This window comes from Enhydra lutris, unplaced genomic scaffold, assembly GCF_002288905.1.
Source record: "Enhydra lutris kenyoni isolate GAN:26980312 unplaced genomic scaffold, ASM228890v2 scaffoldscaffold13, whole genome shotgun sequence".
Lineage (NCBI taxonomy): Eukaryota > Metazoa > Chordata > Mammalia > Carnivora > Mustelidae > Enhydra > Enhydra lutris.
In genome coordinates, this window is record NW_019154097.1 from 7,399,855 (window position 1) to 7,425,291 (window position 25,437).

At 47.5% G+C, this 25,437-nt stretch overlaps 1 protein-coding gene across 2 annotated transcripts in view; it reads right to left on the reverse strand.

Annotated features, from left to right (window-relative positions):
* Window positions 1-25,437, reverse strand: part of LOC111145857 (gamma-aminobutyric acid type B receptor subunit 2) — a 341,149-nt gene that overhangs the window by 38,316 nt on the left and 277,396 nt on the right. For both annotated transcript variants that reach the window (XR_002640501.1, XM_022501134.1), the window contains exon 13: window positions 18,707-18,829. Coding sequence is in view for 1 of the 2 variants with exons in the window: in XM_022501134.1 (XP_022356842.1) it covers window positions 18,707-18,829 (123 nt within the window). In the remaining variant the exon portion in view is untranslated. The remainder of the gene's footprint in view (window positions 1-18,706; window positions 18,830-25,437) is intronic.

Consider the following 25,437-nt stretch of genomic DNA (forward strand, 5'->3'; position numbering starts at 1 on the left):
AACTTGCTGTTCCCCAAAAGCACTTCCCACTCTTCCTACCCTCGCTTTGGAAGGCTCTTCACCTGGAGGGTGCCTGTCTCCCTTTACCTGGTTTTTGAAAAAACCGAGATAAAATCCACATAACGAATTAAACATTTTCAAGTGTATAAACAGTGGTTTTTAGTATATTTACAATGTTGGTCAACAATTACTACTATCTAATTTTCTATTCATCACTCCAAAAAAGAAACCCCATAAGCACTTACTCCCTATGGCCCTCTCCCAGCCCCTAATCTACTTCCTGTCTCTGTGGATTTGCCTCTTCTGGACACTTTATAGGAACAGGATCATAGAGTATGGGGCCTCGTAGCATCTGGCTTCTCTCACTGATCATAATGCTTTCGAGGTTCATCCATGTTCTCATGTGTATTTGAACTTCACTCCTCTTTATGGCTGAATAATACTCTGTTGCCTGGGTAGACCACATTTTGTGTATCCATTCTTCAGTTGATGGATGTTTGGGTTATTTCCACTTTTTTTTTTGTATTATTCATGCACACATTTTCATCTCTCTTGAGTGTATACCTAGGGGTGGATTTGCTGGGTCACATGGTAACTGTTTAATTTTTTGAGGAAATTAAGACCAGACCGTTTCACACAGCTCCCATTTTCTTTAACCATCCAAGTCCCACTTGTTCTTTCAAGACTTAGGGGGAAATGTCCTCTCTCTCCTTTTTTGGGGGAAGTAGGTCTCAAGGCAGGATGATTAGCCCTGTCCTTTGTGATCCTGGAGGGCTGGGGGCTGAGCTGTTCCAGCATTCCCACCTATCCTTGCCTGCTCTCCCTGACGTTGTCCCTGAACATTTCTGTCCCTCTGGGGGACAGGGACTGGGCCAGTCCTGAGAGCAGAGGCTGTGCCTCCCCCCTTGTCATGGCCCCAACATCTGGCACGCAGTGGGGTCCAGTAAATGAGATTGTGGCAAAGGAATGAATGGCTCCTATCTCCGCCTCCTGGCCCCGCTGACTTTCACAAGGGCTTCTCGCAACGGAGGGCAGGCTATGCTGCGAGTCTCCCTGATGCGGGAGTGAGGGCATATGGGTGGGCACGGGGTGGGGGTGTGTGAGAAGGCCCAGGGCAGGGGGGAATATGCATGCAAGAGTGCGTTTCGAACATGTGCAGCAGTTCACAGACAACCACACAGTGGGCCAGATGAGACTGACCCAACTGGTTCATGCCTAGAAGGGGGAAGTGAGGACGAGAGAGCCATTAGGGTGCCCAACGACAGATCAATGCTGGAGACAGGCCTTACCCTGGGGTGGAGCTCTGCTACTTCTGAAGTCAAGTTGCCTGTCTGTGGTCTCATGTGAGAACAGCATGGAGCATGGAGGGAGAGCTTGGATTTGGGGAGCAGCAGGCCTGGCTTCATGCCCCTCAGCCCTACCTGCTGCCTGTGTGGTTCGGAGCCTGTCGCCCGACTGTGGATCTCTGGGTGTTCACCTGCAAAATGGGAGCACGTCTCTCTCTGCTCAGGGGGCGGTAAGGAGTAAGTGAGTGCACTTTGAGAGAAGCGCGCTAGAAGGTATCAAGCTACCACACAGCACTGCTCCTCGGGACCTCCCTGGGAGGCCATCAGGGGAGCTGCGTTCATTTCCTTATGGGGTCAGGAAGTGCAGAGTAAGGAGTGAGAACAAAAGTCACAATGATCAAATTCCTTTCAGGGGTCAGGTTCCGTGTTAGGCCCTTGAACATGTTACACCAGTCAATGCTCCTGGTAAACCTATAAAGGAGGCACAGAGTTTTCCTAGTAGGCACCGGGGATCAGAGAGGGTGAATCTCTCACTCAAGGTCACACAGCTAGGAGATGGCAGAATATGGATCAGAACCTTGGCTTGTAGCATCCATGGCTACCTCATCATTCTCCCAAACCCACAGTGCAGGAGCCTGATTTGTAAATGCATTCTATCTCCTTGGCATGTGAATGCATTTCCAGAAGGCTGCCATATATTTTTAATAATTGGTATGAACATGCAATCTCTCATCAGCCAGCTTCCTGTCTGCTGTAAGACACAGATAAGAAAGAAAGTGCCAAGCGGACACAGGAAGATCCTCCACACCCGTTGGCAGAAATCACTCTGGCCCAGAGTTACCTTCCTGATTTAATTCTCTGAGCCTCTGTGTCTGACTCATGTAAGAAAATGACTTCTTGGGTGAAATATTCAAACGCCACGTGTGGACGTTCATTGTCTCGTTCCAGCAGCTTGGGGGATGAATGGCTCCCGGGAGGCGGGAGCCCTGCAGTCTGGGTTGGGGAGTCAGAGTTAATTCCTCTGAGGTTCCTGAGCCAGGAACGTGCTGGTCTGGGCTCTGGAGGCCCAGTGACAAGGAGTCAGACGCAGGAAAATGGCAAGATGCGGGACTGGTTCTTAGAGGGCTCGGGGCAGGGTGGCCAAGGGCCAGGTCATCAATATTGCTCTGTGCAGTCGCTAACCTTCACTGAGTACTCTTGATATGCTGGGCACAGGGTAAGGCCTTCTAGTCCTCCCCAAAGCCCTAGGTGGTTGGACCTATTCATATTGAGACCCACACCATGGATGAAGAAACTGGCCCTCGGAAGTTGTCACTTGAGATATGTATGTGTCCCAGGGTTGCTGTAATACATTTCCATAAACCGGGTGTCTTAAAACAATAGAGATTTATTCTTGCACTGTTCTGGAAGCCAGAAGTCTGCAAACAAGGTGTTGGCAGGGCTCACCCCCTCTGAAGGCTCTGGGGGAGAATCCTGTGCTGCTTCTAGCTTCTGGTGGCTGCAGTTCCCTGGCTCGTGACCACGTTGCCCCCATCTTTGCTTCCCCCTCCCCATGGCCTTCTCCCCTCTGTATCTGTCCTCTTTTATTTCTTATAATGGCACTTGCCACTAGATTTAGGGACAACCTAGGTAATTCTGGCTGACTGTATCTTAAGATCTTTAATTACATCTGCAAAGACCCTTTTTCTAAATAAAGTTACATTCATAGATTCTGGGAGTGGGGATGTTGATATATCTTTGTGGGGTCACAATTTCACGCAGTGCACTTCCCTAACCTCACACCTATGGGGCTTAGCCGGGTTTTGAAGCTAAGCCTAATTCCAGAGTCTATCTGTTTAACCATTATGGGCCATACCCTATATACTTACCTGCTGTGTGATGCTGGGCTAATCGCTTAACCCCTCTGTGCCTCAGTTTTCTCATCGGAATATAATGGTGAGAGCTGCCTGGGCTTGGTGTGAGGATTAAATGGGCTGGCAAAGTAAAGCATCTGAAACAGTGCCTAGCACATAGTCTGCACTCGCCACGAGCTGCTGGTGTTACTGTTTTTGCTCTTGTGATTACCAAGACAACACAGCTTAGTCGGAATCCTGCACGAAGGCGGCCTAGGAGACAATGCTCTCAGATCTCAGTTTGCTGGGTTTGAACATCTGCTCACAAGTGCTCCACGCTCATGAAACAATTCATAGATGTAAGAGAGATTTAAACATTTATAAGAGAACACCATGCACAATGGATGCTAATAATTTCAAAACCATCAATGAAGAAAATATTCCTTTAAAACAAAACAAGTAAAACACAGGATTTATGGGGGAGGGGAGGGAAGGCAGGAAGATCCAGAAAACAACAGGACCATTTTAGCAGAAGAAATCCCACGCCCCCTGATACCACATGGCCCTGGCTATGGACAGGTCCAGTGTGTGGCAATGTCATCTGGGACTGCTCAGTTCACCTCTCCAGCCTCGGTTTCCTCATCTCTAAAATGGGGATGTCCAGCTGTGTTGTGAGCTGTGCCATGCCATGGAGATGTGAGGCCCTGTTGTCGTTACAGTATGTGTTTGCCAACTGTGAGTGCCTGTGCCCAAGTGGGAGAGACTTGGGATCAGGGCCCCTGTCCACAGAAGGGCAGGACAGTGTGTGGGCTGTGCGCTGAGAATGGGGCAGGAGCTGAGATTATGTTGCTCCCCCTGAGCTCTTGGGAGGGGCTCACCGTCTGTGTCAACGTCCTCTGAACTGCACTGAGCATCCTGGGGTCACGGGAAGTGTTCCAGCCTGTGTCAAGGTCAAAATGACTCAGCACGTGAAGTTTAACCCACTGTTGCTTTAGAGAGAAACTTCAGGTCCACCAAAGGCCAAAAATAACAAACACCCACCAAGTGGCCAATGGGTCCATTTTAGAGCCTCTGTGAGTGCTGAGCTGCCCAGACACTGTGGTCCCCTTGGTCCTTGCCTTCCTGTTGGTTTCTGTGGTTGGTGGCTCCCTGTGACTGCAAGGCACATTTTTTTTTTTTTTTAACCTGCCTAAAGTTTTGATTTGGAACTTGCTCACCTGCCTCTCAACTGCAATGAAAAATATGGCAGAAATAGAAATCTTGCAGCTTTTCCTTCTTCCTATTCCTTGCTCTCTCTCTTCCACGGGGGAAAGTATTATTTGCATGATGATGAAGGATTTTCAGAAAATCATGAGACTGGAGGAGCTCATTCAGCTGTGGGGTTCACAGATGTGTGCCTTTCCAGGTGGCACTCTGAGTCTGCCTGTCCTTTGTCTCGGTCGCATCCTGTGGCTGGGGGGGCGGCACAGTGGGGCTTGGGAGGGGACCAGCTGGACTTTAGGTCTTCTGGATTCAGGTTTTTCTTCTCCTTCCTTTTTAGCCTTAACTATACTGTCCTGAGGCTATATCTAACTCTGGCATTCACAGGGCCATCCTGGACCCTTCCTAGAGACTGGTGAGGGGCTAGTCTGGAAGGTTTCAAGCCTGGCTACACAACAGAACCTGGGACAACTTAAAAAAAAAAAAAAATCCCAGCACCTTTGGCGATTCTGATTTTCTGGGGAGTGTGCCCTCAGCACTAGTATTTTAAAAAAAGATCTTTTCTGGACAATGCAGCTAGGTTGGAGGACCACATGTGTAGTCTATCTTTAAGACGATTGAAAGATCTTCCTCCCCCACCTTTAAAATAGTACTTATTTTTCTTGTCAGTATCAACTTAGTTACCCGATAATTTAAGCCAGGAGCTGAGCAACCACATCACCTGGTCAAGAGGTTGCAAAGCTGAAAAGAGGCATGTCAGGTGGGGCATGCCCATTCATTCATTCTTTCATGTATGCATTCCTTTTCTCATCATTCATGTTTCCATTCAACCAACATTTATTAAGCATCTACTATGTACCTGCCAGGCCCTATGCTAGGCTTTGGGGTAGAGCCCTGAGCAAGACAGGCAAGGGCCCAATTTCATGGAGCTCACATTCTAGTGGAGGAAAACAAAAACAGAGGAGAGAGTGAGGGATAAATAATGTGCTGGAAGGGGCGCCTGGGTGGCTCAGTGGGTTAAGCCTCTGCCTTCAGCTCGGGTCATGATCGCAGGGTCCTGGGATCGAGCCCCGCATCGGGTTCTCTGCTCAGCGGGGAGCCTGCTTCCCTCTCTCTCTCTGCCTGCCTCTCTGTCTACTTGTGATCTCTGTCAAATAAATAAATAAAATCTTTAAAAAAAAAATAAAAAAAATAATGTGCTGGAAAAGCAGGATGAGGGGAGACAGAATGTTGGGGGCCACGTGTGGCTTGTTAATTAACTAACATGTCAATACTTCCCAAATCTATCTATAAATTCAATGCAACTCTTATGAAAATCTTAGTAGTCTCTTTTGCAAACAAGGAAAAACTGATCCTATAATTCTAATGGAATCAAGGGACCCTGAATAGCCAAAACAGTCTTGAAAGAGAATAATGAAGTTGCAGGACTTACGCTTCCCAATTTCAAAGCTTACCATAAGTGACAATAATCAAGACAGTGTGGTATTGGCGTAAGGACAGACATGTAGATAGATGGAATAAAACTGAGAACCCAGAAATAACCCATACATCCACGGTGAATTGATTTTGTATAGGGGTTAGAAGACTATTCAATGGGGGAAAGAATATTCTTGTCAACAAATTGTCTTTGGACAACTAGGTATCTTCATGCAAAAGAAAAAATTTGTACCGTTACCTCACACAGTACAAAAAGGTAAGTCAAAATATAGAATGAAAAACAACAACAACAACAACACCTTGACAGAATGCCTTAATGTAAAACAAATACTATAAAACTCTTAGAAAAAAAGTGAATGTAATAAATCTTCATGACCCCAGATCAGGCAATGGTTTCTGAGTTACAGTATCTAAAGTACAAACAACCAAAGAAGAAATAAATAAACTGAATGTCATCAAAATTTTAAAATGTTTTGCATGTCACAGGACAGCACTGAGAAAGTGAAATGACAGCCCACAGAACGGGAGAAAATATTCCCAAATCATATACCTGATAAGGATCTAGTAATACCCAGAATACATAAAGAACTCCTACAAATCAACAACGAGAAGACAAATCATCAAAAATGGGCAAAGGACTTGAAGAGTTATTTCTCCAAAGGAGACATGCAAATGACCAACATGCACATGAAAAGATGCTCACCATGATTAGTTATTTGATAATAATTCTCTTCAAAACCCCAATGAGATATCCCTTCATACCCAACAGGATAGTTATACCCAAAGGGCAGATGAATACAATTTTTGGCAATAATGTGGAGAAAATGAAACCCTCATACACTGCTGGGAATGTAAAATGGTGCAGCCACTGTGTTCCTAAAAATGTTAAGCAGCACTTTATATGACCCAGCAATTCTACTGTGTATGTGTGTATGTGTGTATCCAAGAGAACTGAAAGCATATGTTTACGCAAAAATCTGTATATGGGGGAACCTGGGTGGCTCAGTTGGTTAAGCAACTGCCTTCGGCTCAGGTCATGATCCTGGAGTCCTGGGATCAAGTCCCACATCGGGCTCCCAGCTCCGCGGGGAGTCTGCTTCTCCCTCTGACCTTCTCCCCTCTCATGCTCTCTCTCTCTCAAATAAATAAATAAAAGTTTAAAAATAAAAACCTGTATATGAATGATCAGAAATATTTCTAATAGCCAAAATGTGGGAAGAACTCAAATATCCATTAACTGATGAATGGACAAGTAAATGTGGTATATCCATATAAGGGAACGTTATTCAGCCATAAAAGGAATGAGCATGGATTCGTGTTACAACATGGAGAAACCTAAACAACTTTATGCCAAGTGAAAGGAGCCAGACCCCAAAGGATGCGTGTTGTAATATCCCACTGATGGGACGTGTCCAGACCAGGCAAATCCATGAAATGTAAAGCAGATTCCTGGTTGCCAGGGGCTGGAGGGAATGGGAACTCTGGGGTGATGGGCCAAAGGAGAGGGGTTTATTCTGGGGATGATGAAATAGTTCTGGAATTAGATAGTGGGGATGTCCACCCAGTCTTCTGAATGTATGAAAAGTCCCCGTGGAATACATTTTAAAATCGAATTTTATGGCATCTGAATTACATCTCAGAATAAACCATCAAAAATGATTCTCTCTGCTGTGTGGAGAATGGCTTGCAAGTAACAATGAGTGGGAACAGGGAGCCCGCTTAGAAACTGGGGATAAGAAGAATAAACAACTCCGCGCCTTCCACGATAAGGGTTCTTCCACTTAATCCCATCTCTTGGGCGGCTTTGCCTCATAGCGCCCCCTTCTGGGAGGCCAGATACTGAGCATGATGGTGCTTTGTAATTTGGTGGTAGCAGTGGAGGTGGACAGAATGATGGATTAGGAAAGGGTTTGGTCCTAGAGTCTGCAGGATTAGTACAATACCTTTCAGAGAATATCCCACTGACGTCCTAATACGGTTGCTCTAAGGCTGAGTTCATTCAATTATTTAATTACTATTATTTATTGGGTACTATGTGCCGGGCGCTTTTCCAGGTGCTGGGGATCTGGCAGTGAATAAAAGACAATGTTTCCTCCCGTCAAGTCCTTGCAGAGCTCACATTCTAGGACGGGGCAGTATTTGTGACAGCAATAGGAAGTTGGATGGAATGTGCTAGACTCATGCATATAGAACGTGCTACCGTCACTGTACTATCTATAGAGAACCCTGTACATCAGCACCTGGTCCTCCCTCCCATGGGCACATAGCAGGACTGCTTTGCCCTGCCCCATTGAACTCAGGCATTCGCTGTTAACATGTTCTTCCCGCTAAAACATGCGTGGAAATGACATGCGATGCTGTGGGAGTGGGAGCTTTCAATGTAAGGGCATGCTTTACCGTGTACACTTTCCCTTTGCCACACAAACGGCCCCACCAGCTGCGTCTTGGGTTTCGGACACTATGGGAGAAGGTGGAGTTAGTCCTTGATGAACAAGCGTTTACTATTTCCAGTCCAGAGTTTTCTGTTCTTTTTTCTCCTACCACAGCAAAACCTCGCACACCCTGATACAGGTTCTCTCTTACTTTTTCATCCTCTGAGGCACATTAAATCCAAATTCAATCCTGGCTCCTACCTTAGAAAAGGAAGCCCAGTCTCTCAGCACTGTCAGTTAAACTTCAAACCGAGAATCTGGGGGCCTGGGTCAGAGAGAAGATGCCGTCGATGACAACTCCCCCCGCGTGTGTCTCTCTGCGTGGAGCTAATCTTGCCCACCTGGCTGTGGAGTCCTTAAGGGAGGCTGAGCATGGCAGACAGTGCCCCCTACCCCTATCCTATAAATGCTGAGGGAACACCCCAATGACACATAGTTTACAAAGAGTAAGCTATTTGGAATTTTCCCCGCTAAAAACAGGGAAGGTCTCTGTGGGCGCCACAGCCGATGTTTCTGCCGACACGGATGTGTGGGGTTGGGGAAAAAATCATCAAAATCTAAAGGCTCCTTTTGCTCAAGACCTGGAATGGTTTTACCAAGACACACAGTGGTCAGAAGACAACAGTATCCCAGAGAATTTTCTAGCCATTCTGCTCCAGGTACTTGAGAATTTCTAGTAAACAGATCATCCCCCCTGGAGAGCAGCGCCTGGTCCAGGAAAAACCAGAGAATTTCTAGCCTCAGGGCTGTGCTTCCTGAAGGCAAAAGGGAAGCCAACAAAGAAGACGAAAGAAATTAATCTCTCACATACCTAAGATGCCTTCTGATGATACAAGATGTTCCAGAAATGTGGCGGCAGCTGGCAGAGCCTGTCTGTCCACACACGGGGCCCACAATGCTGACTGCAGCCGTGGCCGAGCTGGGACCCGTGCCAGAAGGCGAGTATCTGTGGACATCCTTAAATGTCTCTCTCGCATATTATTCCAATTAAATCTTTCCCGGCATTCTCATTTTAATAACTTAATATGGAATTTACACCTTGCCTGCTCTCCCAAAGGGCCTGAGGCAGCACACAATAAAAGCCCAAACACAACAGGACAGTTAAAAATAAAGACACACGATCAGAAAGCGAGATAATCCTCCAGGAACCCGCGATAAGATGGTTATTGCCGCCGGAGTGTTGAATCTGGCTCCTACTTTCTGGCAGCCAAGGTTAAAAAGAAAACGGAGCAGCTTATTCACTTACAAAATGCCTGATTGAAGGAAGGAAGTAGATACAAGTTCACGGGGAGAGCACAGCCCATTTCCTGGCGGTATATTCCATGAGGATCTAGGCTGTGGGTCTTCAACTCAGGGGCACTAAGTTACAAACTGAACAACAGTTCTTTAGAAAAGATGCTGAATCATTCTTCAATTGGCAGCTTTAGCCCCATAAGTGGGCCCAGGATAAAAGGTGAGGGTGTAGTATTAAATTAAATTGCAACTCGGCGAAGACATTTCTCGGAGAAGCCGGCTTAATGGGCCCAGACAGATGGGTTGAATTTGGACATATGGAGGCATGGGGAGAGAGTTCCAGGTGGAGGAAACAATTTATTCAATAAATATTTACCGAGTACTCTGAGCCAGGCCCTGCCAGTGAGTGGGTGCTGGGGACACACAGATGGCCTTGCCCTCCGAGGAGGTCACAGACTTGGGGGGGCAAGGTGCACAGTCAGTTACCAGTGTTGTGACTGGAATGAGAGGGCAAAGAGGGGAAGGGGCCTAGGCAGACACACCCAAGGCGGTCCACGTGTTCCAAAGGGTCCTGGAGAAGATGCTTTCGAGCTGCCTCTTGAAGGTCAAATAGGAAACTTTTGCATGAAGATGGCATTTTGGGGCAGTCAGGAGCATGTTCTGGGTAGAGAGGACAGTACTTACAAAGGTGTGGGGGAAGAGAGAGCGTGAGGGGGTGGAGGAAGGCCAATCATTTAGGGTAGCTGAGCTCAAGGAGTGAGGAGGGGGTCACAGACAGGGAGGCAAGTGCAGTCAGAACCTCCTGGCCCGCTAAGGAGTGTGGGCTTCGTCCTCTAGCTGATGGGAGGACTTGAACGGGGAGAATGACTTCGCCAGAAGCTCAGAGGCTCTAGCTGTCTCCGGGGAATAGTCAGGCCAACTGGGGCAGACCTCAGCTAGCAGACTCTGCCAGAGGTCCCTGTGGGGTGTCCCACTCCCCTGCCTGGAGTAGGTCCGCATTTGGCCAGGGCCCCAGCCCTGCCATCCAGGACCCCATGGATGACTAGGGATGATAAAAACCTGTCCCACTGTCCAGGGCTGGCACCGATGACACATCACTTGGAATGTGACCTTCTGCATTGAAGCTCTGGACCACCAGGCCACCTGTGAGCAGCCCACAGAGCAGAGTGGACCCCGATTCTTAGCACTACCCTCACCCTGGCCGTTCTGGTATTTCTTTATTTTAAAATGAATAGAGTGAGATGGAACTTGGACAAGCTTTATAAGGATACCAGATGTTTTCAGAAAGTATGTGCTCTGTGATTGGATTTTTTTTTTTTTTTTTTTTTCTTTGCAGAGCAACTGCGGAGGGAGGTAGAAGATAAGAGTTAAAATTATTTAAAACTCTATGTATTTGCCTCTTCCAATATCCGTTGCCATAGAAACATACTGGAATAAGCCACCAGTTTTAAAGCCAAGTGTAGTCTATGACTTTGAAAGCCCTGGTTTGCTTCTGCAAAAAGGATGGTAAAAGCATGGAACGTGGAGGGAAGTTTGAAATACCCCTCTGTTCCAGACTGCCCTTACCTTGATTACTGCCCAAAAGGCCAGAAAGCCACAGAACCCAGGTGCTGGGAATTCTCGAAGGAAGCTGCTTGCAGCCTGGGGAGATAGCCTTTCACCATTTCCATAAATAAACGCCACACACATGGCTCCCATGGGTGACTGGACTGCACGTGATTTTGTTTCTTGTTACAACCTGCCTGGGAGCAGATGAGGGACGTCTTTAGGGAGGGCAGGTGCTCTCAGGATGCTGCCTCAGTGGCTGCCCTGAGGCTCTGTGGGGTGTTCAACGCTCAGCGACCTCTAGTGCTGTCCGCCATTTTCTCTTCCCTTCAAAATCATTTCAGAGTGGTCAAGCGGAAGGGTAAGAGGTGGCCTGGTGTAGAAGGCAGGTTTGGGGAAAAAACAAACAACCTTTCCACTAGATGTACAGACTATCTTCACACTATTAGTATATCCTGCTTTTACTTTAGGGGTAAATTATCTCAAATTATTTTCCTTAAAAGAAAAAAATCCCCTATGGGTGTGTGTGTATGAATACACATAGGGTCAATTCTTGGTTTTCATCTTACTTGATCTAAAAGCAGTCTTTGACATACTTGATCAAAACTTCCTCTTGAAATACTTTCTTCACTTGGTGTCCTAGACACCAGACTCATCTGGTTTTCTTCCTATCTTGGTGGCTTCTCCTTCTATGTCCTTTGCTGTTTCTCTCCTACCTTCCTGATGTCCAAACCCTGGAGCAATTGAGGGTCTGTCCTTGGTCCCCTTCTCTTTTCCATCTATATGCCCCACCCCCATCCCAGCATGTCTCAGTGCTCTCATCCAGGTTTTCAATGCCATTCATATGTTGACCACATCCAAGTTCCCATCTCAGGCTTACACATCTCCCTGAACTCCAGACCCATGTATATTACACCTACTCACCATCACCACTAGTAAAGTGGTATTCAAAAACGAATCTTTCCCCTTTTTCTTGAGAATACACATCATAGTTAAAAAACCCCTTTTCGCATACTTGGCAGATTTACCCACACCTGCTCTATCTGAAATGCAGAAACGGCCAATCTTCCCATCAGATGCTGTAAGGCAGAGGAAGGGAGGGCTGAGATGCAATGTGGGAGCACTAAGCCTGGGGCCAAGTCGCGGGGGGGGGGCCTGTCATTCTTCGCCTTGGTCTGCGGCATTTGTCTCAGGGAGCTCTCCCTCCTTCAAATGCCCCCTGTGCATAGGCAGCTCTCCCTCCTGGCTACTCCCTTCCTTCCTGACCACTACCTCGAAATTCCCTCCCTAGGCTTCTGTCCCATCAGGGCTTTGTGGGTGCTCAGGCTCGAGTCAGGACATCTTCACTTCCTACTGCACCCACTCCCTGGGTGACTACTCTCACTCCCACGGCTCCCATCCTCGATGTGTTAATTGCCCTCCACCCCCATCTCAGTCTACTGGACAAATTACTCCTTTATGCCCCATGACTCCATGTTGCATCTTTTGAGCCCCTCTGCCCAGAAGTGAGACCGTCGCATTCCCTCCTGAACCTGCTTCTTACTCTGCACCTTGCCTCAGTGAACAGGTCTGCCATCCACCACCCAGAGATCCGGGCATTGCCCTTGCTGGTTCCCTGTCCCACCCTTTAGAGTCAATCAATCATGAAGGCTTGTCATATCTGCTTCCTTAATCTCTCTCAAAGCCACCCACTTCTCCCTGTTCCTACTGCAACTGCCCTGCGTTAGGTCACCGTCAGCTCCTGCCTGGATTATAGCAAAAACCATCTCTGAGCCATCTCTGGGCCTCCAGCCTCGCCCCTCCATCTGTTCTCACCCTGCAGCCAGGGCAAACCTGATCATGTCACTTCCCTGATTGAATGTCTTTAATTTTGAAGTTTAAACTCCTCTGTTTAGCACATAATGTCCCAAACGATCAGGCTCTGACCACATCTTCATTTGTCTTTCCTGTCACCTCCCCAAAGGCACTCTTGGCTTTGGCCAGCAGAACTATTTCAAAGTATCTCTCTCACACACACATACACATACACACGTACACGCTCTTTAAGAAAAAAAAAATATACTAACATCATTAAAATAGTGAGAAACTAGGTGCTTTCCCTCTAGGAATAAGGTTGGAACGTCTGTCTCCTCACCATTCCTATCCAACGTTGTACTTGGAGCCCTAGTTAATACAAATATTAGACAAAAAAGAAATAAAAAGTATGCAGATGGGAAGGAAGAAATAAAATTGTTTGTTTGCCGTTGACATGATTGTTTAGGTAGAAAGTTCTAAAGAGTCAACAAATTATCTCCTCCTGGAGCTAATAAACAATTATACAGCAAGGTTGTAGGATATAGGTTAGTATACAAAAGTCACCTGCTTTCCAATATGCCAGATATGAGCAACTGGAATTTGAAATGAAAGATAGAACACCATTTGCATTTTTACTAAAAGCAAAGTAAAATACTTAGGTATAAATCTAGCAAAATATGTATAAGATCTATGAGAGGAAATCTATAAAACTCTGATAAAAGAAATCAGAGAAGACCTAAACAAATGGGGAGATGTTCCATATTCATGGATAGAAAGATTCAATATTGTTAAGATATCCACCCTGTTCAAATTGGTCTACAGGTTCAACACAATCCCAAACAAAATCCCAGCAAGGCACTTTGTGGATATTAACAACCTGATTCTAAAGTTTATGTGGAGAGGCAAAAGACCCAGAATAGCCAATACAATATTGAAGAAGAATAAAGTTGGAAAGCGATTTGACTTCCAGACTTACTATAAACCTATAGTAATCAGAACAATGTGGTATTGGCAAAAGAACAGACAAATAGATGAATGGAATAGAATAGAGAGTCCAGAAATAGACCCATACAAATATAGTCAACTGATCTATGACAAAGACACAAAGGCAATGAAGAAAGAATAGTATTTTTTGATAAATGGTGCTAGAAAAACAAGACATTCACATGCATAAAAATGAATCTAGAAAATGACCTTGTATCTTTTTACTAAAGTTAACTCAAAATGGACCACAGACCTGAATGTAAAATGCAAAGCTATAAAACTTCTGAAAGATAACAGGAGAAAATCTAGGTGACCTTGAGCTTGGCAATAAGTATTTAGATGCAATACTGAAAACACGCTCAATGGAAGAAAAAATATAGGTCGGACTTAATTAAAGTAAACAATATGTGTTTTGCAAAACACCCTGTTAAAAGAATGAAAAAACAAGATACAGACTGAGAGCAAAGATTCACAAAACATATCTGATAAAAGAAGGGCATCTAAAATATACAAAAAACTTTTAAAACTCAACAATAAGAAGACAATCTCATTAAAAAGCGAGTAAAAGACCTAAACAGACACTTCGCTAAAGAAGATATGCAGGTGGCAAATAAGCACATGAAAAGATGTGCCACATAACACATCATTAAGGAAATGTGAATAAAAATAAAAATGTGATATCACTTCGTACCTACAGAACAGCTAAAATCCAAAACACTGACAACACCAAATGTCGAGGAGGATGTAGAGAAACAGAAATTCTTATCCATTGCTGATGGGAATGCTAAACGGTCCAGCCATTTTGCAAGACAGTTTGGCAGTTTCTTACAAAGCTACGCACAGATTTCGCATATGAACCAGCGATCATGCTCTTAGGTATTTACCCAAATGACCTAAAAACTTATGTCCACACAAAACCCTACACAAAAATGCTTATAGCAGCTTTATTCATGATTGCCCAAACTTGGAGGTAACCAAGATGTCCTCTGATGGGCAAATAAGTTGTGGTACATCCACACAAAGGAATATGATTCAGTGATAAAGCAATGAGTGATCATGCCACGAAAAGACATGGAGGAACCTTAAATTTGTGTTGCCAAGTTGAAGACACCCGTCTGAAAGGGCTATCTACCATATGATTCCAACTACATGATATTCTGGGAAAGGCAAAACTATGGTGACAACAGAAAGATCAGTGGTTGCTAGGGGCTGGCAGACTACTAAGGGCATTTAGGACAGTGAAACCCTTCTGTACAATCTGTAATGGCAGATGCATGACTTTTGCATTTGGCAAAACCTGTGGAACGTTTAACACAAAGAGTGAACCCCACCTAACCATAAATCACAGATTTTAGTAAATAATAATGAATCAATATTGGTTCAGCAAATGTAACAAATACACTCCACAGAACGAGATGCTAATAATAGAAGAAACTGTGGGGTGTGGGGTGGGGTATATATGGGAACTCTTTGTGCTTTCTGTTAATTTTTCCTGTCAACTAAAAACTGCTCTAAGCAACAAAGCCTATTAAGTACACATTTAAAAAATGATACATATCGTACATTGAGAATAGTGTCTGGCATGTAACAAGTGCCCTATAGATACTGTTCGCATGGAAATGAATAAGGCGCGGAGCTGGGATGTCTCCAGTAGGACCACAGAACCAGGTTTTCATTCTCTGGACTCTCGCTGGGAGAATCTCTTCCGCGGGTCCTCCCCGTTATTTGCCAACTCTTCATCCTGTTTAGTTCTAACCGCTAACAGAATCGACGTGATCTGAAGTGCTCCTGCTTGGTAATTTGTGTGTTTACTAGCTGCCCCCAACTAGCCGGCGGGTGCCATGAGCTCAGTGGCCATGGCTCCCATGCTTACTTCTGTCTCGCCAGGGGAAGATGTGGGCAGGGGTGCTGGCTGGGCAGTGTGTGTGTGTGTGGGGGGGTGGGGTGTCTCTGGGACGTGGCTTTGTCCCGGAGAAGCTGGCAGCCCAGTGAGCGCCGGGGCAGGGAGGCCCACAGCAGAACTGAACAGCACGCTAAGTGTCCCGACAGAGGAGTGTCGGGAAGCCAGGCCCAGGAGTGGGGAGGAGCAGGAGCTTAAATCTGGTGGAGCCAGAGAACTCAGAGACACATCTCTGGAGAGATAACCCAGGGCCCTAGAACTGAAGTTCATCTGCTTGTCAGAGAACATTCTGGAAGGGGGAACAGCATGGGCAAAAGCCTGAAATCATGACCCAGAGCAAGGGCTATGACTCGAATCCTGAGATGTTCAGAGCATCCAGAGTGTCCAGAGCAAGGGAAGGTGTCCAAGGTCAATGGGGGGTTGGGGGGTGGGGACAGACCACAAAGGTCTTTGGTCACTTCACCCCCAAGCAGAGAATTTCTCTCTCACTGGGGGTCCTGGAAAAAACAGCCCCTTGAAGGACCGTTTAGGACAGCCCACCGCCTGGCACACTGTTTGGCCACCACGCTACGTCTGACAGAGGTGGGTCGGAGAGAAATCAACCCGATGCCTGGTGCTATTTGGTGGGAGAACGGCAATAAACCGACAGGGCTGCGGGTCGACAAATCAAAGGGTTCTGCTGCCATGGCAACAGAATGACAAGGCAACCCTAAAAATAAGAGAGGAAAAGAGGAGCAGGCCAGAAAAGGTTCACAGAGACATCTCAGCAGATACCTGGAGGGAAACCGAGCTGGAGGGTCTGGGCCGAGAGCCAGGGAGTTGGCCCTCCTCCAGGCCCCACCTTGGAAAGTCTGGATGTCCCTGAGCAGGAACGCCCCCTCCCCAGACTCAGTCTCCTCATCTATGGATGCAGTGAGGCATTTCCGTGGCACCTCTCCCCGCTCCTCCATTTGAGACCCCTTGCCCTGGAAGGTCGCGCACGGCGTAGGTTTCTCCGCACAAGCCACAGAGAGCCTCGGTACTTATTTCAGAAAGGATGGGAAGAAAGGTATGGACGGTCAGCAGCAGCAAACTGTCACTTACTCTAATCCGAATGCACAAGGTTGATCTTCTTTAAAGGGTCTGGGGGACCGGCTTCCCAGGGGTCCCCTTCCCGAGTCTCCTGACTCAGGCTGACGCCAGCCCTGCAGCCCCCCCATGCCACAGCCAGAGCGTGGGGGAACCCCAGCTCGTACTTGGCCACCTTAACCTTGAGTGGAGGACAGGTCCGGCCTCTGTCCATCTGCCCAGCTCCGGGTCTTCTGGCCGGCTCTGCCTAACTCGCTTTCTCATCCCTGATATCCTGGGTCCTCAGTCTGGCCGCTGCTCCAGCCCGAACCCTCGCCTGCACAAAGTGAAAGCGCTTCCCTGCCTTGCCCACTGAACAGATCTGTGCCCGTGGCCAGGGTCAGCAAGAGCCCCTAAGAACCTCAGAGCCCCGTGTGTGTGCTGAAGGGTGGGGAGGGTAGCGTAGCGTGTGAGAGGATAGTTAGTGGTGTTGCCGCTAACCTGCTAGGTAGCCTTGGGTAACTTTGATAATCTCTTAGGGCTTCTGTCTCCTCGTCACTAAAATGGGGCTAAGGGTAGCATGCGGGCCACAGTTACTGGGAGGCTTCAGTGAGTTCATGCACGGAGCTGGCTATCACTGTCACCGCGGTTGCCATCATTGCCATCAGGGCTTGTGATCAGCAACCCCCCAGCTCTCCCGAGCCCAGAAGCCCAGTCAGCCACGGTGGTTCTTCCTCCTGTTGACATGCTGTCTGGATTTCCAACTCCTGGCAGTGTATGGAAACCCCCTGGGGCGGAGTTGGGGGCAGGATGGCTCCTTTGCAAACTGTATACCATGAGTGGTGACCAGGCATCCCCTCCCCTCTGGAAGCAGCCCCAGGGACCTCCTGCCCCCTCGGCCCACGGTTACAGCTCGCGTCTGGGCCTCCCTCCTCGCCAGTACTGGTCGTGCCTGTCGGAAGTTCTGCTTCCTCCCAAAGCGAGGCGGAAAGCATGAGACAGAGACCTTGGCACTAACGGAGTCTCGTACGTCTGCGTGGGCAGGGAATAGCATTCTCTGCCCGGGCTCTGGCTTCCTGACTTCTCACTATGCTGAGTAAACCCTCTATCTGTTCCCCTGCAAACGAAGCTGGGCGTCTTATTTGCTAGAAAACCATCTTGTCTGGAAGGGTAAAAACCTGTCTCCAGGACATAAAACGACCATTTCCACATTAGTTTAAGAATCCACACTACAGTCCATAAGAAGATTTCTCTAATAATGCAGAGTCTGATTCTCTTGGTAGAATTTGCTACGCCGTAAGATCAGGACACACGGCACACGCCATCCAAGCCCGGCCGTCTCCTACAAAGGCAAGGTTAATTGTCCTAAGAGCAAGGCAAGAAAACCACAACTTCCAAAGGGTCTTGAACTTCCCTACTCTGGAGCATCCTGGGAAGACCAGGGTGAGTAGAGGGCACAGCTGAACACAAGACTGTTAAAACATATAATTTCAGGTACTTTTATGTAAGGGTCTTTATTTTAACAGAACTCCTCACTTTGAAAATCTCATAGTAACCAGAAGGAGCTATCAGAATGTTTACTCCCAAGTACCATTCCTTAGGGAACTTGCTTTAAAGAGGTTGAAACGCAATGTCATTTCTGGACGGATGGATCCTATTAATAGGGGCTTTGACAACGTGCAGAGAACATACTCATTTAAATAATCCAACATTTCTTATTTCTGCATATATTAATATCACTAGACAATCCTTTCACCTTGTTTCCCCCAGGAATGAAGACTTTCTATCTGGCCTGTCTGGAATGTGCGTCAAATGGAAGGAAACCAGACTAAATGAGGAGTTTCTGATGGGGAATGTGGGTCCACGCGTGGTGCTGTGAAGACTCCCCTGGAACGACCTTGATTTCTTCTTAAGCAGCGCACCTGGGCCAGTTGGGGCGATGTGCTGCCTGTCCATCCCGGGGTGTCTGGGAGCAGCGTCCCCGCAGGCCTCTCTCCTGCTGCCATGGGCACTTACCTCCATGCTGTACCTCTCCACCGTCCTCCTCAGGGGATCCACAGCCTGCCAGCAAATCAGGATACACAGGTCGATCAGCAGCATGCCCCCGACAATCACCAGCAGCTTCTGGTCCTTGATGATCTGCAGGGAGGGCAAGGCCAGAAGGCAGCAGATGTGAGAGAGGTTCCCCACCAGCTGAGGGGCGGCTCAGGGGTTTTAGAACCCCCCTGAGACACTCTATCACCCGCAGGATAAATCCAGCCAAACTCCTTTGCTTGGCATTCAAGGCCTTGCATGAGCTGGGCTCGACCACGCCCAAGACGCACTTATTTAGGCTTGAGGACTCCTAGTTTCTGGATCTGCTGTGACTGTCAGCGCCCCACCCCCACCTTCTACCCCCAGGCCTTTCTAGGTGCTGGTTCTCTTTGAGACATTCTCTTTTATCTGTTTGGCAAACTCCTAATGATCTTTAAAGGCCCAGATCTATGGTCACTTCCTCCACGAAGTCCCCTCTAACTCCCACAACAGAATTAAGTACTCCTATAGCATTTTGATCACATACTTAGCTGGAGAAGTCACAGTTACTGCTATTAGGAGAACAGAGAGAAGAATAGCTAATGTTTAGTGAGCATGTACTCTGTGTCTGCCTCTAGGCTGATTAATGGGTTACACATATTATCTCTAATAAAGGCAGATACTATTATTATTCCCACTTAAAAAAAGAGATTTATTTATTTTAGACACACACACACACACAGAATACAAGTGGAGGGGGCAGGAGGAGAAAGAGGATCTCAACTAGACTCCACACTGAGTGTGGGAGCCCGACACGGGGCTTGAACTCACGACCCCGAGATCATGACCTGAGCCAGAACCAAGAGTCAAACGCTCAACTGACTGAGCCACCCAGGCACCCCTAATAATTCCCATTTTATGGATGAAGACACCGAGGCTCACGAGGGACTAAGCAACTTGCTCAGCATCATACAGCTCAGAAGAAGTGAAGTCCAGATTTGAACCAAGCTCCGCCTTTCTCCAAAGTCCATACCCTCAGACACTCGAGGGCTAACCAGATGCTATAGTGACCAGATGCTGTATTTTCTTATTCCATCCTCCTCAGGAAACTGGGGAGCCCCTGACAGAAGGGAAGTCGATTTTACTTTTTTGTGCATCCGCAGTACCTAGCAGGGCCTGGCAAGCAGTAGGCACTTAAAAGTTTGATGGATCTGGGGCGCCTGGGTGGCTCACTGGGTTAAGCCTCTGCCTTTGCTCAGGTCATGATCTCAGGGTCCTGGGATAGAGCCCCACATCAGGCTCTTTGTTTGGCTCTCTCTGCCTGCCTCTCTGCCTACTTGTGATCTCTCTCTCTATGTCAAATAAATAAATAAAAATCTTTAAAAAAAAGTTTGATGGATCTAATTGAGGTAGGAAAATTTTAAAAAAGCAATATAATTTCCGTCCCTTTTTGCCGCCGGGGATGTCTTAATTACACGGTGGAACTCCCACCCCACTGTAGGTCTGTTTTGACGGGGACTGGCCCAGGGACAAATGTTACCAGCTCTGAAGATAACCTGTATTTAATTCATTGCACGGTTATGTGCCCCCTCCCCCAACAGCTAATGTGATGGGAGTCGTTCTGGAAGACTCTATAGAAAAACAAACCAAACTGAGGCAGAAGCTTAAGAAATATCACCAGGTCTGGCTTTTAATGATGAGAGCCATTTTAAAAAGAGAAACAGAAACTCAAGAGGCCTCTGCATTGCCGAATTGTAAAAGAACAGGCAAGTGTCGCTGAATTCCTGCCAAAGAGATCAAATCCACCAAAACTGCTTTATGTGGGGGCTGGGCACTGGCAAAAGCTGCCTCTTTGAGATTTTCCAGAAGCACCCAGTGAACCACCGATGCTCTGCAGAAATCCTGTTTAACCCTTGCTCTCTGGGGAATTAGGCAAACCCCTGCTAGCCTTGAGAAAGTAGGGCAAAAGGAAGACATGCCCGAGGAGCTTAGGACGCGGAGGACAGGCTGCAAGGCGCCTCCTTCCTTAATGCTCACCCAGGGCTGTTTGAACCCCAGGCACATGCCCATGCTGTGCCTGACCCCGGAAGGTCCTTCTCCCGACCTCCTGCTGGCACCCGCCTACTCTGACTTCAACACTGAGCCGGAGCAGCTGATCCCAGGCATACCCTGCCCAGGGCACGGGCTGCAGCCATGTTCCGGTCAGAGTAGAGGCAGGGACCAACTAGTCTCCCTCCTGTGCCCCGGCGCCTTGGGCAGAGGCCGGCTCTCAGAACTTCCCGGGGAATTTTTGCGGAAATGAGTGAATGAGCCTCAGGAAGAAGCCAGGAGGAAGTGGCATCATTAAGCACAGGAGTGATGGGGAGCCCTCTGCCGCATGGAAGGGTAGAGCCGAGGTGGGGAGCCTCCGATAGGAGGCCAGGTAGGAGCTGACGTAGGTGTCCTGGTGAGCAGGGAGGAGGCTCGATTCAGAGCAGTGACTATTGTGATAGTCAGGAAGATTCTGGGGCTGTAAATATCAGGCAGGTGGAGTTGCTGGCTTCAGCCTCTGAGTCCTCTCTCCCTCACCAAACTTCCCCCACCAGCAAGGGCCAGCATCTGTAGATCCCCTGAGACAAAAGTTCTATGACTCTTCACAGCCTGCCTTCCAGGAGGCAGTGACCTTTAACGTGCTCAACACTGATTATGTCAGTGCACACTGACGCCATTACCCTGAGCTCTCTCTCTGAAGCCAGGAGGTTACCAGTGCTCCATTCTCAGTGGGTGCAAAGGCATACAGTAATAATGATTAAGCTCAGGTTCTAGAATAAGATTTGACTGTGAATCTTACTAGTGAGCTGTGTGGCCTTGGGTAAGTTTCCTAACTCCTCTGAGCCAGTTTGCTCCTCTACAAAATGGAGGCAATAACCACATAAACTGTCTTAGATTACCAAAGTCTGGCTTACTGCAACTGTTCAATGGCTGTCAGCTATTATTATTAAATGTCATTTTCCATTGTTGTCTAGAGCAGGGGTCAGCAAACTATGGATTTGGCCCACTGCTTGTTTTTGTAAATAAAGTTTTATTGGAACACAGCCATACCCATTCATTGACATTTTGTCTATGGCTGCTTTCATTCTCCAACTGCAGAGTTTAGTGGCTGCAATAGCAACTCTATGACCTGCAAAGTCCATATTTGGCTATCTGTTTTTTTACAGAAAAAGTTGTCTGATTCCTGGTTTACCGAAAAGAGCATTTGTTTATTTCTTCAAGAGACTTTAGATATTTTGACTGATTCAGACTGGTCTTCTGCTAGGACCGACTCACTGCCTAGTTTCAGGGATGCCATTCCAGGGGAGTACAAAGTAAATCGTGCCCCCGGAATTGTGCAGTGCATATCACTCAGACGACTGATGCTCTCTGGTGAAGTTGCTGAAAGCTCTCTCTTGGCATTTTATTGAAGTTGAGCCCCCATGAAGGTCTGAGATGATGTCCCCATGGTTCTCTCTGCAAAAGTACCAAGTCATATGGGAACTTGCCTTTTCGTTTTAATTAAAAAAATTTTAAAGTAATCTCTACAACCAACATGGGGTTCAAATTAACTACCCTGAGATCAAGAGTCTCCTGCTCCACTGACTGAGCCAACCAGGCACCCCTGTAGTGAACTTGCTGTGTCCTCCCAAAAAATCTGCAAAAAAAAAAAAAAAAAAAGATCTCATCTCTGCTTTTGTCTCAAGGCCTCAATTTGGTCCTATTAAGAGGCAGAATGAAGACTGTAGTAAGTCTTCCAATTCAAGATTTTATAATTGAGCTTTAGAAAAAAAACCAGTAACATGCCATAAAAACACCAGATTTGGAAGCATGAAGTCACCGTATGTCAGTATGTCCTTTAATAGGCTTCTTTTCCTTTAATGTCTTTAAAAGTGTGGCCATATGGGGTGAAGCTTGTGTATGAGTGTTTGGGAGGGCATGCCATTGTGGGTGGGGGAGGAGGAGGCACAGTCAAGGGAAGGACAAGAAGGATAAAAAGACTGTGAAAACAGTGTATACTGCATTTCCAAACTTATGTAAATCTAGTAAACATGTCAGTAAAAAAAATGAAAGGATCCATCTTAAAAAAAAAAAAGCCTAAACTTAAAAAAAATAATAATAAAACAAGACAACAACAATAAAAACCAACCTTGGCTCTATAAAGGGTTGGAATCATGGAGAATTCAATCCCAGTTTTGACCTGCAGTTGCTGCAACCCTTTTAAGACAATCTGGTTCCTGGACTTGAGCTTTTGCTCCATATAAGGTATAAATTTCTCTTCTACACCTTTAATCTCCTCTTATTTGTTGATAAGGGATGCTTGGCGGCAGCACGGCAAACCTGTTCTGGAATAACTAGAAAGCGAACAAAAAGTTTCTCCCCCTGGAATGGTGTGTTCATCTGGCCTTAGTCCTTTTTTGTACCAGACAAAACTGGTGATCAGATCTTGTACTCCAAGCCTCTGGCAGTTTCTCAGACAAGCCCCTTTCCAGGGCACCTGGCCCACCATCAGCCTGAATTCCGTTGGTCCGGCTGCCCAAGGATGGAACCAGTCCCCTTGCTCTGGCCCCCCAGCAGGTGAGGCCACCCCACAGCCCTGCCCCCCACAGAGCTCTCAGACAACTGAACTCCCCAAGTCTTCCCTGACATGTTTTGTCAATTGTTGCCAGACAATTGGAGTGTTCTTGCTCAGCGATCACATGAGTAATGGAAAATAAGGGCTGGTTCTTTATTACAGAAGACAATATGGATGAATCACATATTGACACAAAGGAATCAACACTGTGATTCTTCGAAGCCAGGATGGAGTTGTCATAAATGGCAGAGCAATTCTAACCATAGCCACTGTGTAGGCGGGGCCCCAGAAGTCACTTGGTCCCTTGGGGCCTTCTCAAACTTTGGCTTGCATTGGCATGGCTAGTGGAGCTGGGGAGAGAAGGCTGGACCCTGGGCTTCAACCCAGGAACCTGATTCTTGGGGTTGGGGTGGGGCTTGAGAATCTGTATTTCTCCTCTTCTCTTCTTCCTTCCTTCTTTCAATGATTTTATTTATTTATTTGACAGAGAGAGAGAGAGCGAGAGAGAGCACACAAGCACAAGCAGGAGGAGCAGCAGGAAGAGGGAGGAGAAGCTCCCGCTGATCAGGGAGCCCGATTCAGGTCTTGATCTCAGGACCCTGAGATCCTAGCTGAGCCAAAGGCAGATGCTTAGCCAACTGAGCTGCCCAGACGCCCCTCTGCATTTCTTTTTAAGAGTAAGCTCCACGCCCAGCATGGAACCCAACGTGGGGCCCCAACTTACAACTGTGAGATCAAGACCTGAGCTGAGATGAAGAGTAGGAGGCTCAACTGACTGAGGCAGCCATGCAGCCCAAGAATCTGCATTTCTAACAAGCTCCCAGGTGATGCCTATCATGTTGCTGGACCAGCCCACACTCTGAGTAGCCTTGATCTAGACCCGAGGTCTTCCACTGTGGCTGTATATTAATATCACCTGGGAAAGTCATAAAACCTCCTGATGCTCAGTTCTAGGCCTAGAGAGGTGGTTTCAACTGGCTTGGGTTGGAAAACTTCTTGGTGTTTTCGAAAGCTCCCATTTGAATGAAATGTGCAGTCAGGACAGATGGAAGGGAGTTGTCACAAATGCTGCTGAGGTTATGAAGGAGGGCCCTTCAGGTGAGCACAGGCAGTGTGGGTGGCAGAGACAGACTCTTTCCTCCCTCTAAAAGCAGCCTGCATTTTCCCTAAGGTAGGGGGCAGGGGACAGAACAAAGAGGACTGTCCTCCCTCACCCAGAGAGCAACTCCTAAAGCAGCTCTGGCAGGTGGAGGGCTGATGAGTGAGTGGTGCCACTGGAGACCACACAGAACCACAGTCCAGGAGACAGTACCATTTCAATATGGCCCCATCTTACAGATAAGGAAACTGAGGCCCTGACAGAGGATGACGTCTGCTCAAAGACCCACAGCAGGTCCACTGCTCCGGGGGCAGAACAAGAGGGGTGGCTTCTGTAGTGGGATCAGCCTGCCCCCCTCCAGTTTTTGTGGGCAAAGGGTGCATGTGTGTCTCCAGTACACCAGATGTGGGCTGGGGTGGAGGGAGAGCTGTGTGGCCCTGTCCAAGACTTGCCAGAGGGGTGACGTGAGCCCAGGAGTCGGAGAACTAACACGTGGCCTCTCGGAAGAGTAGTGCATCCATGACAAGGACACTGCAGGAGGGAACATCCTGGTCCTGGGGCTTTGAAAAACCCACCAAAGCCCCCTGGGAGAGTCTAAAGGGTCTGCTTAACCAGGTCTAGCAAGCCCCACAGCAGCTCCTTCCAAGCTCCAACTCCAGAGGGTTCAGAGACCTTGGGAAGGGGATGACAGGGAAACCGCTCAGGCTGGCAAAGGAGAGAAGTGGCCCAGCACACCCCCTTTCCCAGGCCAGGCGGCGGGTGCGACAGGCCTGAGCCGGGGGAGGCTGTGCCTTTGAAGGCAGTTTTGAAGTTCTCAATATTATGATGGACTCCACGTGTTAGCTGCTGACTGGAGGGCCTTCAAAGTCAGGAGACTTGCCTTTTTCTCTAGAAGCAAGGGAAGAACTGTGCCACCAGAAGAGTTAAAACAACAGCGGGGGAGAGAGTTTCTCTAGGACTACATCCTAAGAGCCAAGCCGAGTCAACATACTAGTTACATGTAACCACACGGTTGGCAAATGTTCTCCACCCACAGGGAGGCTGAGCTCC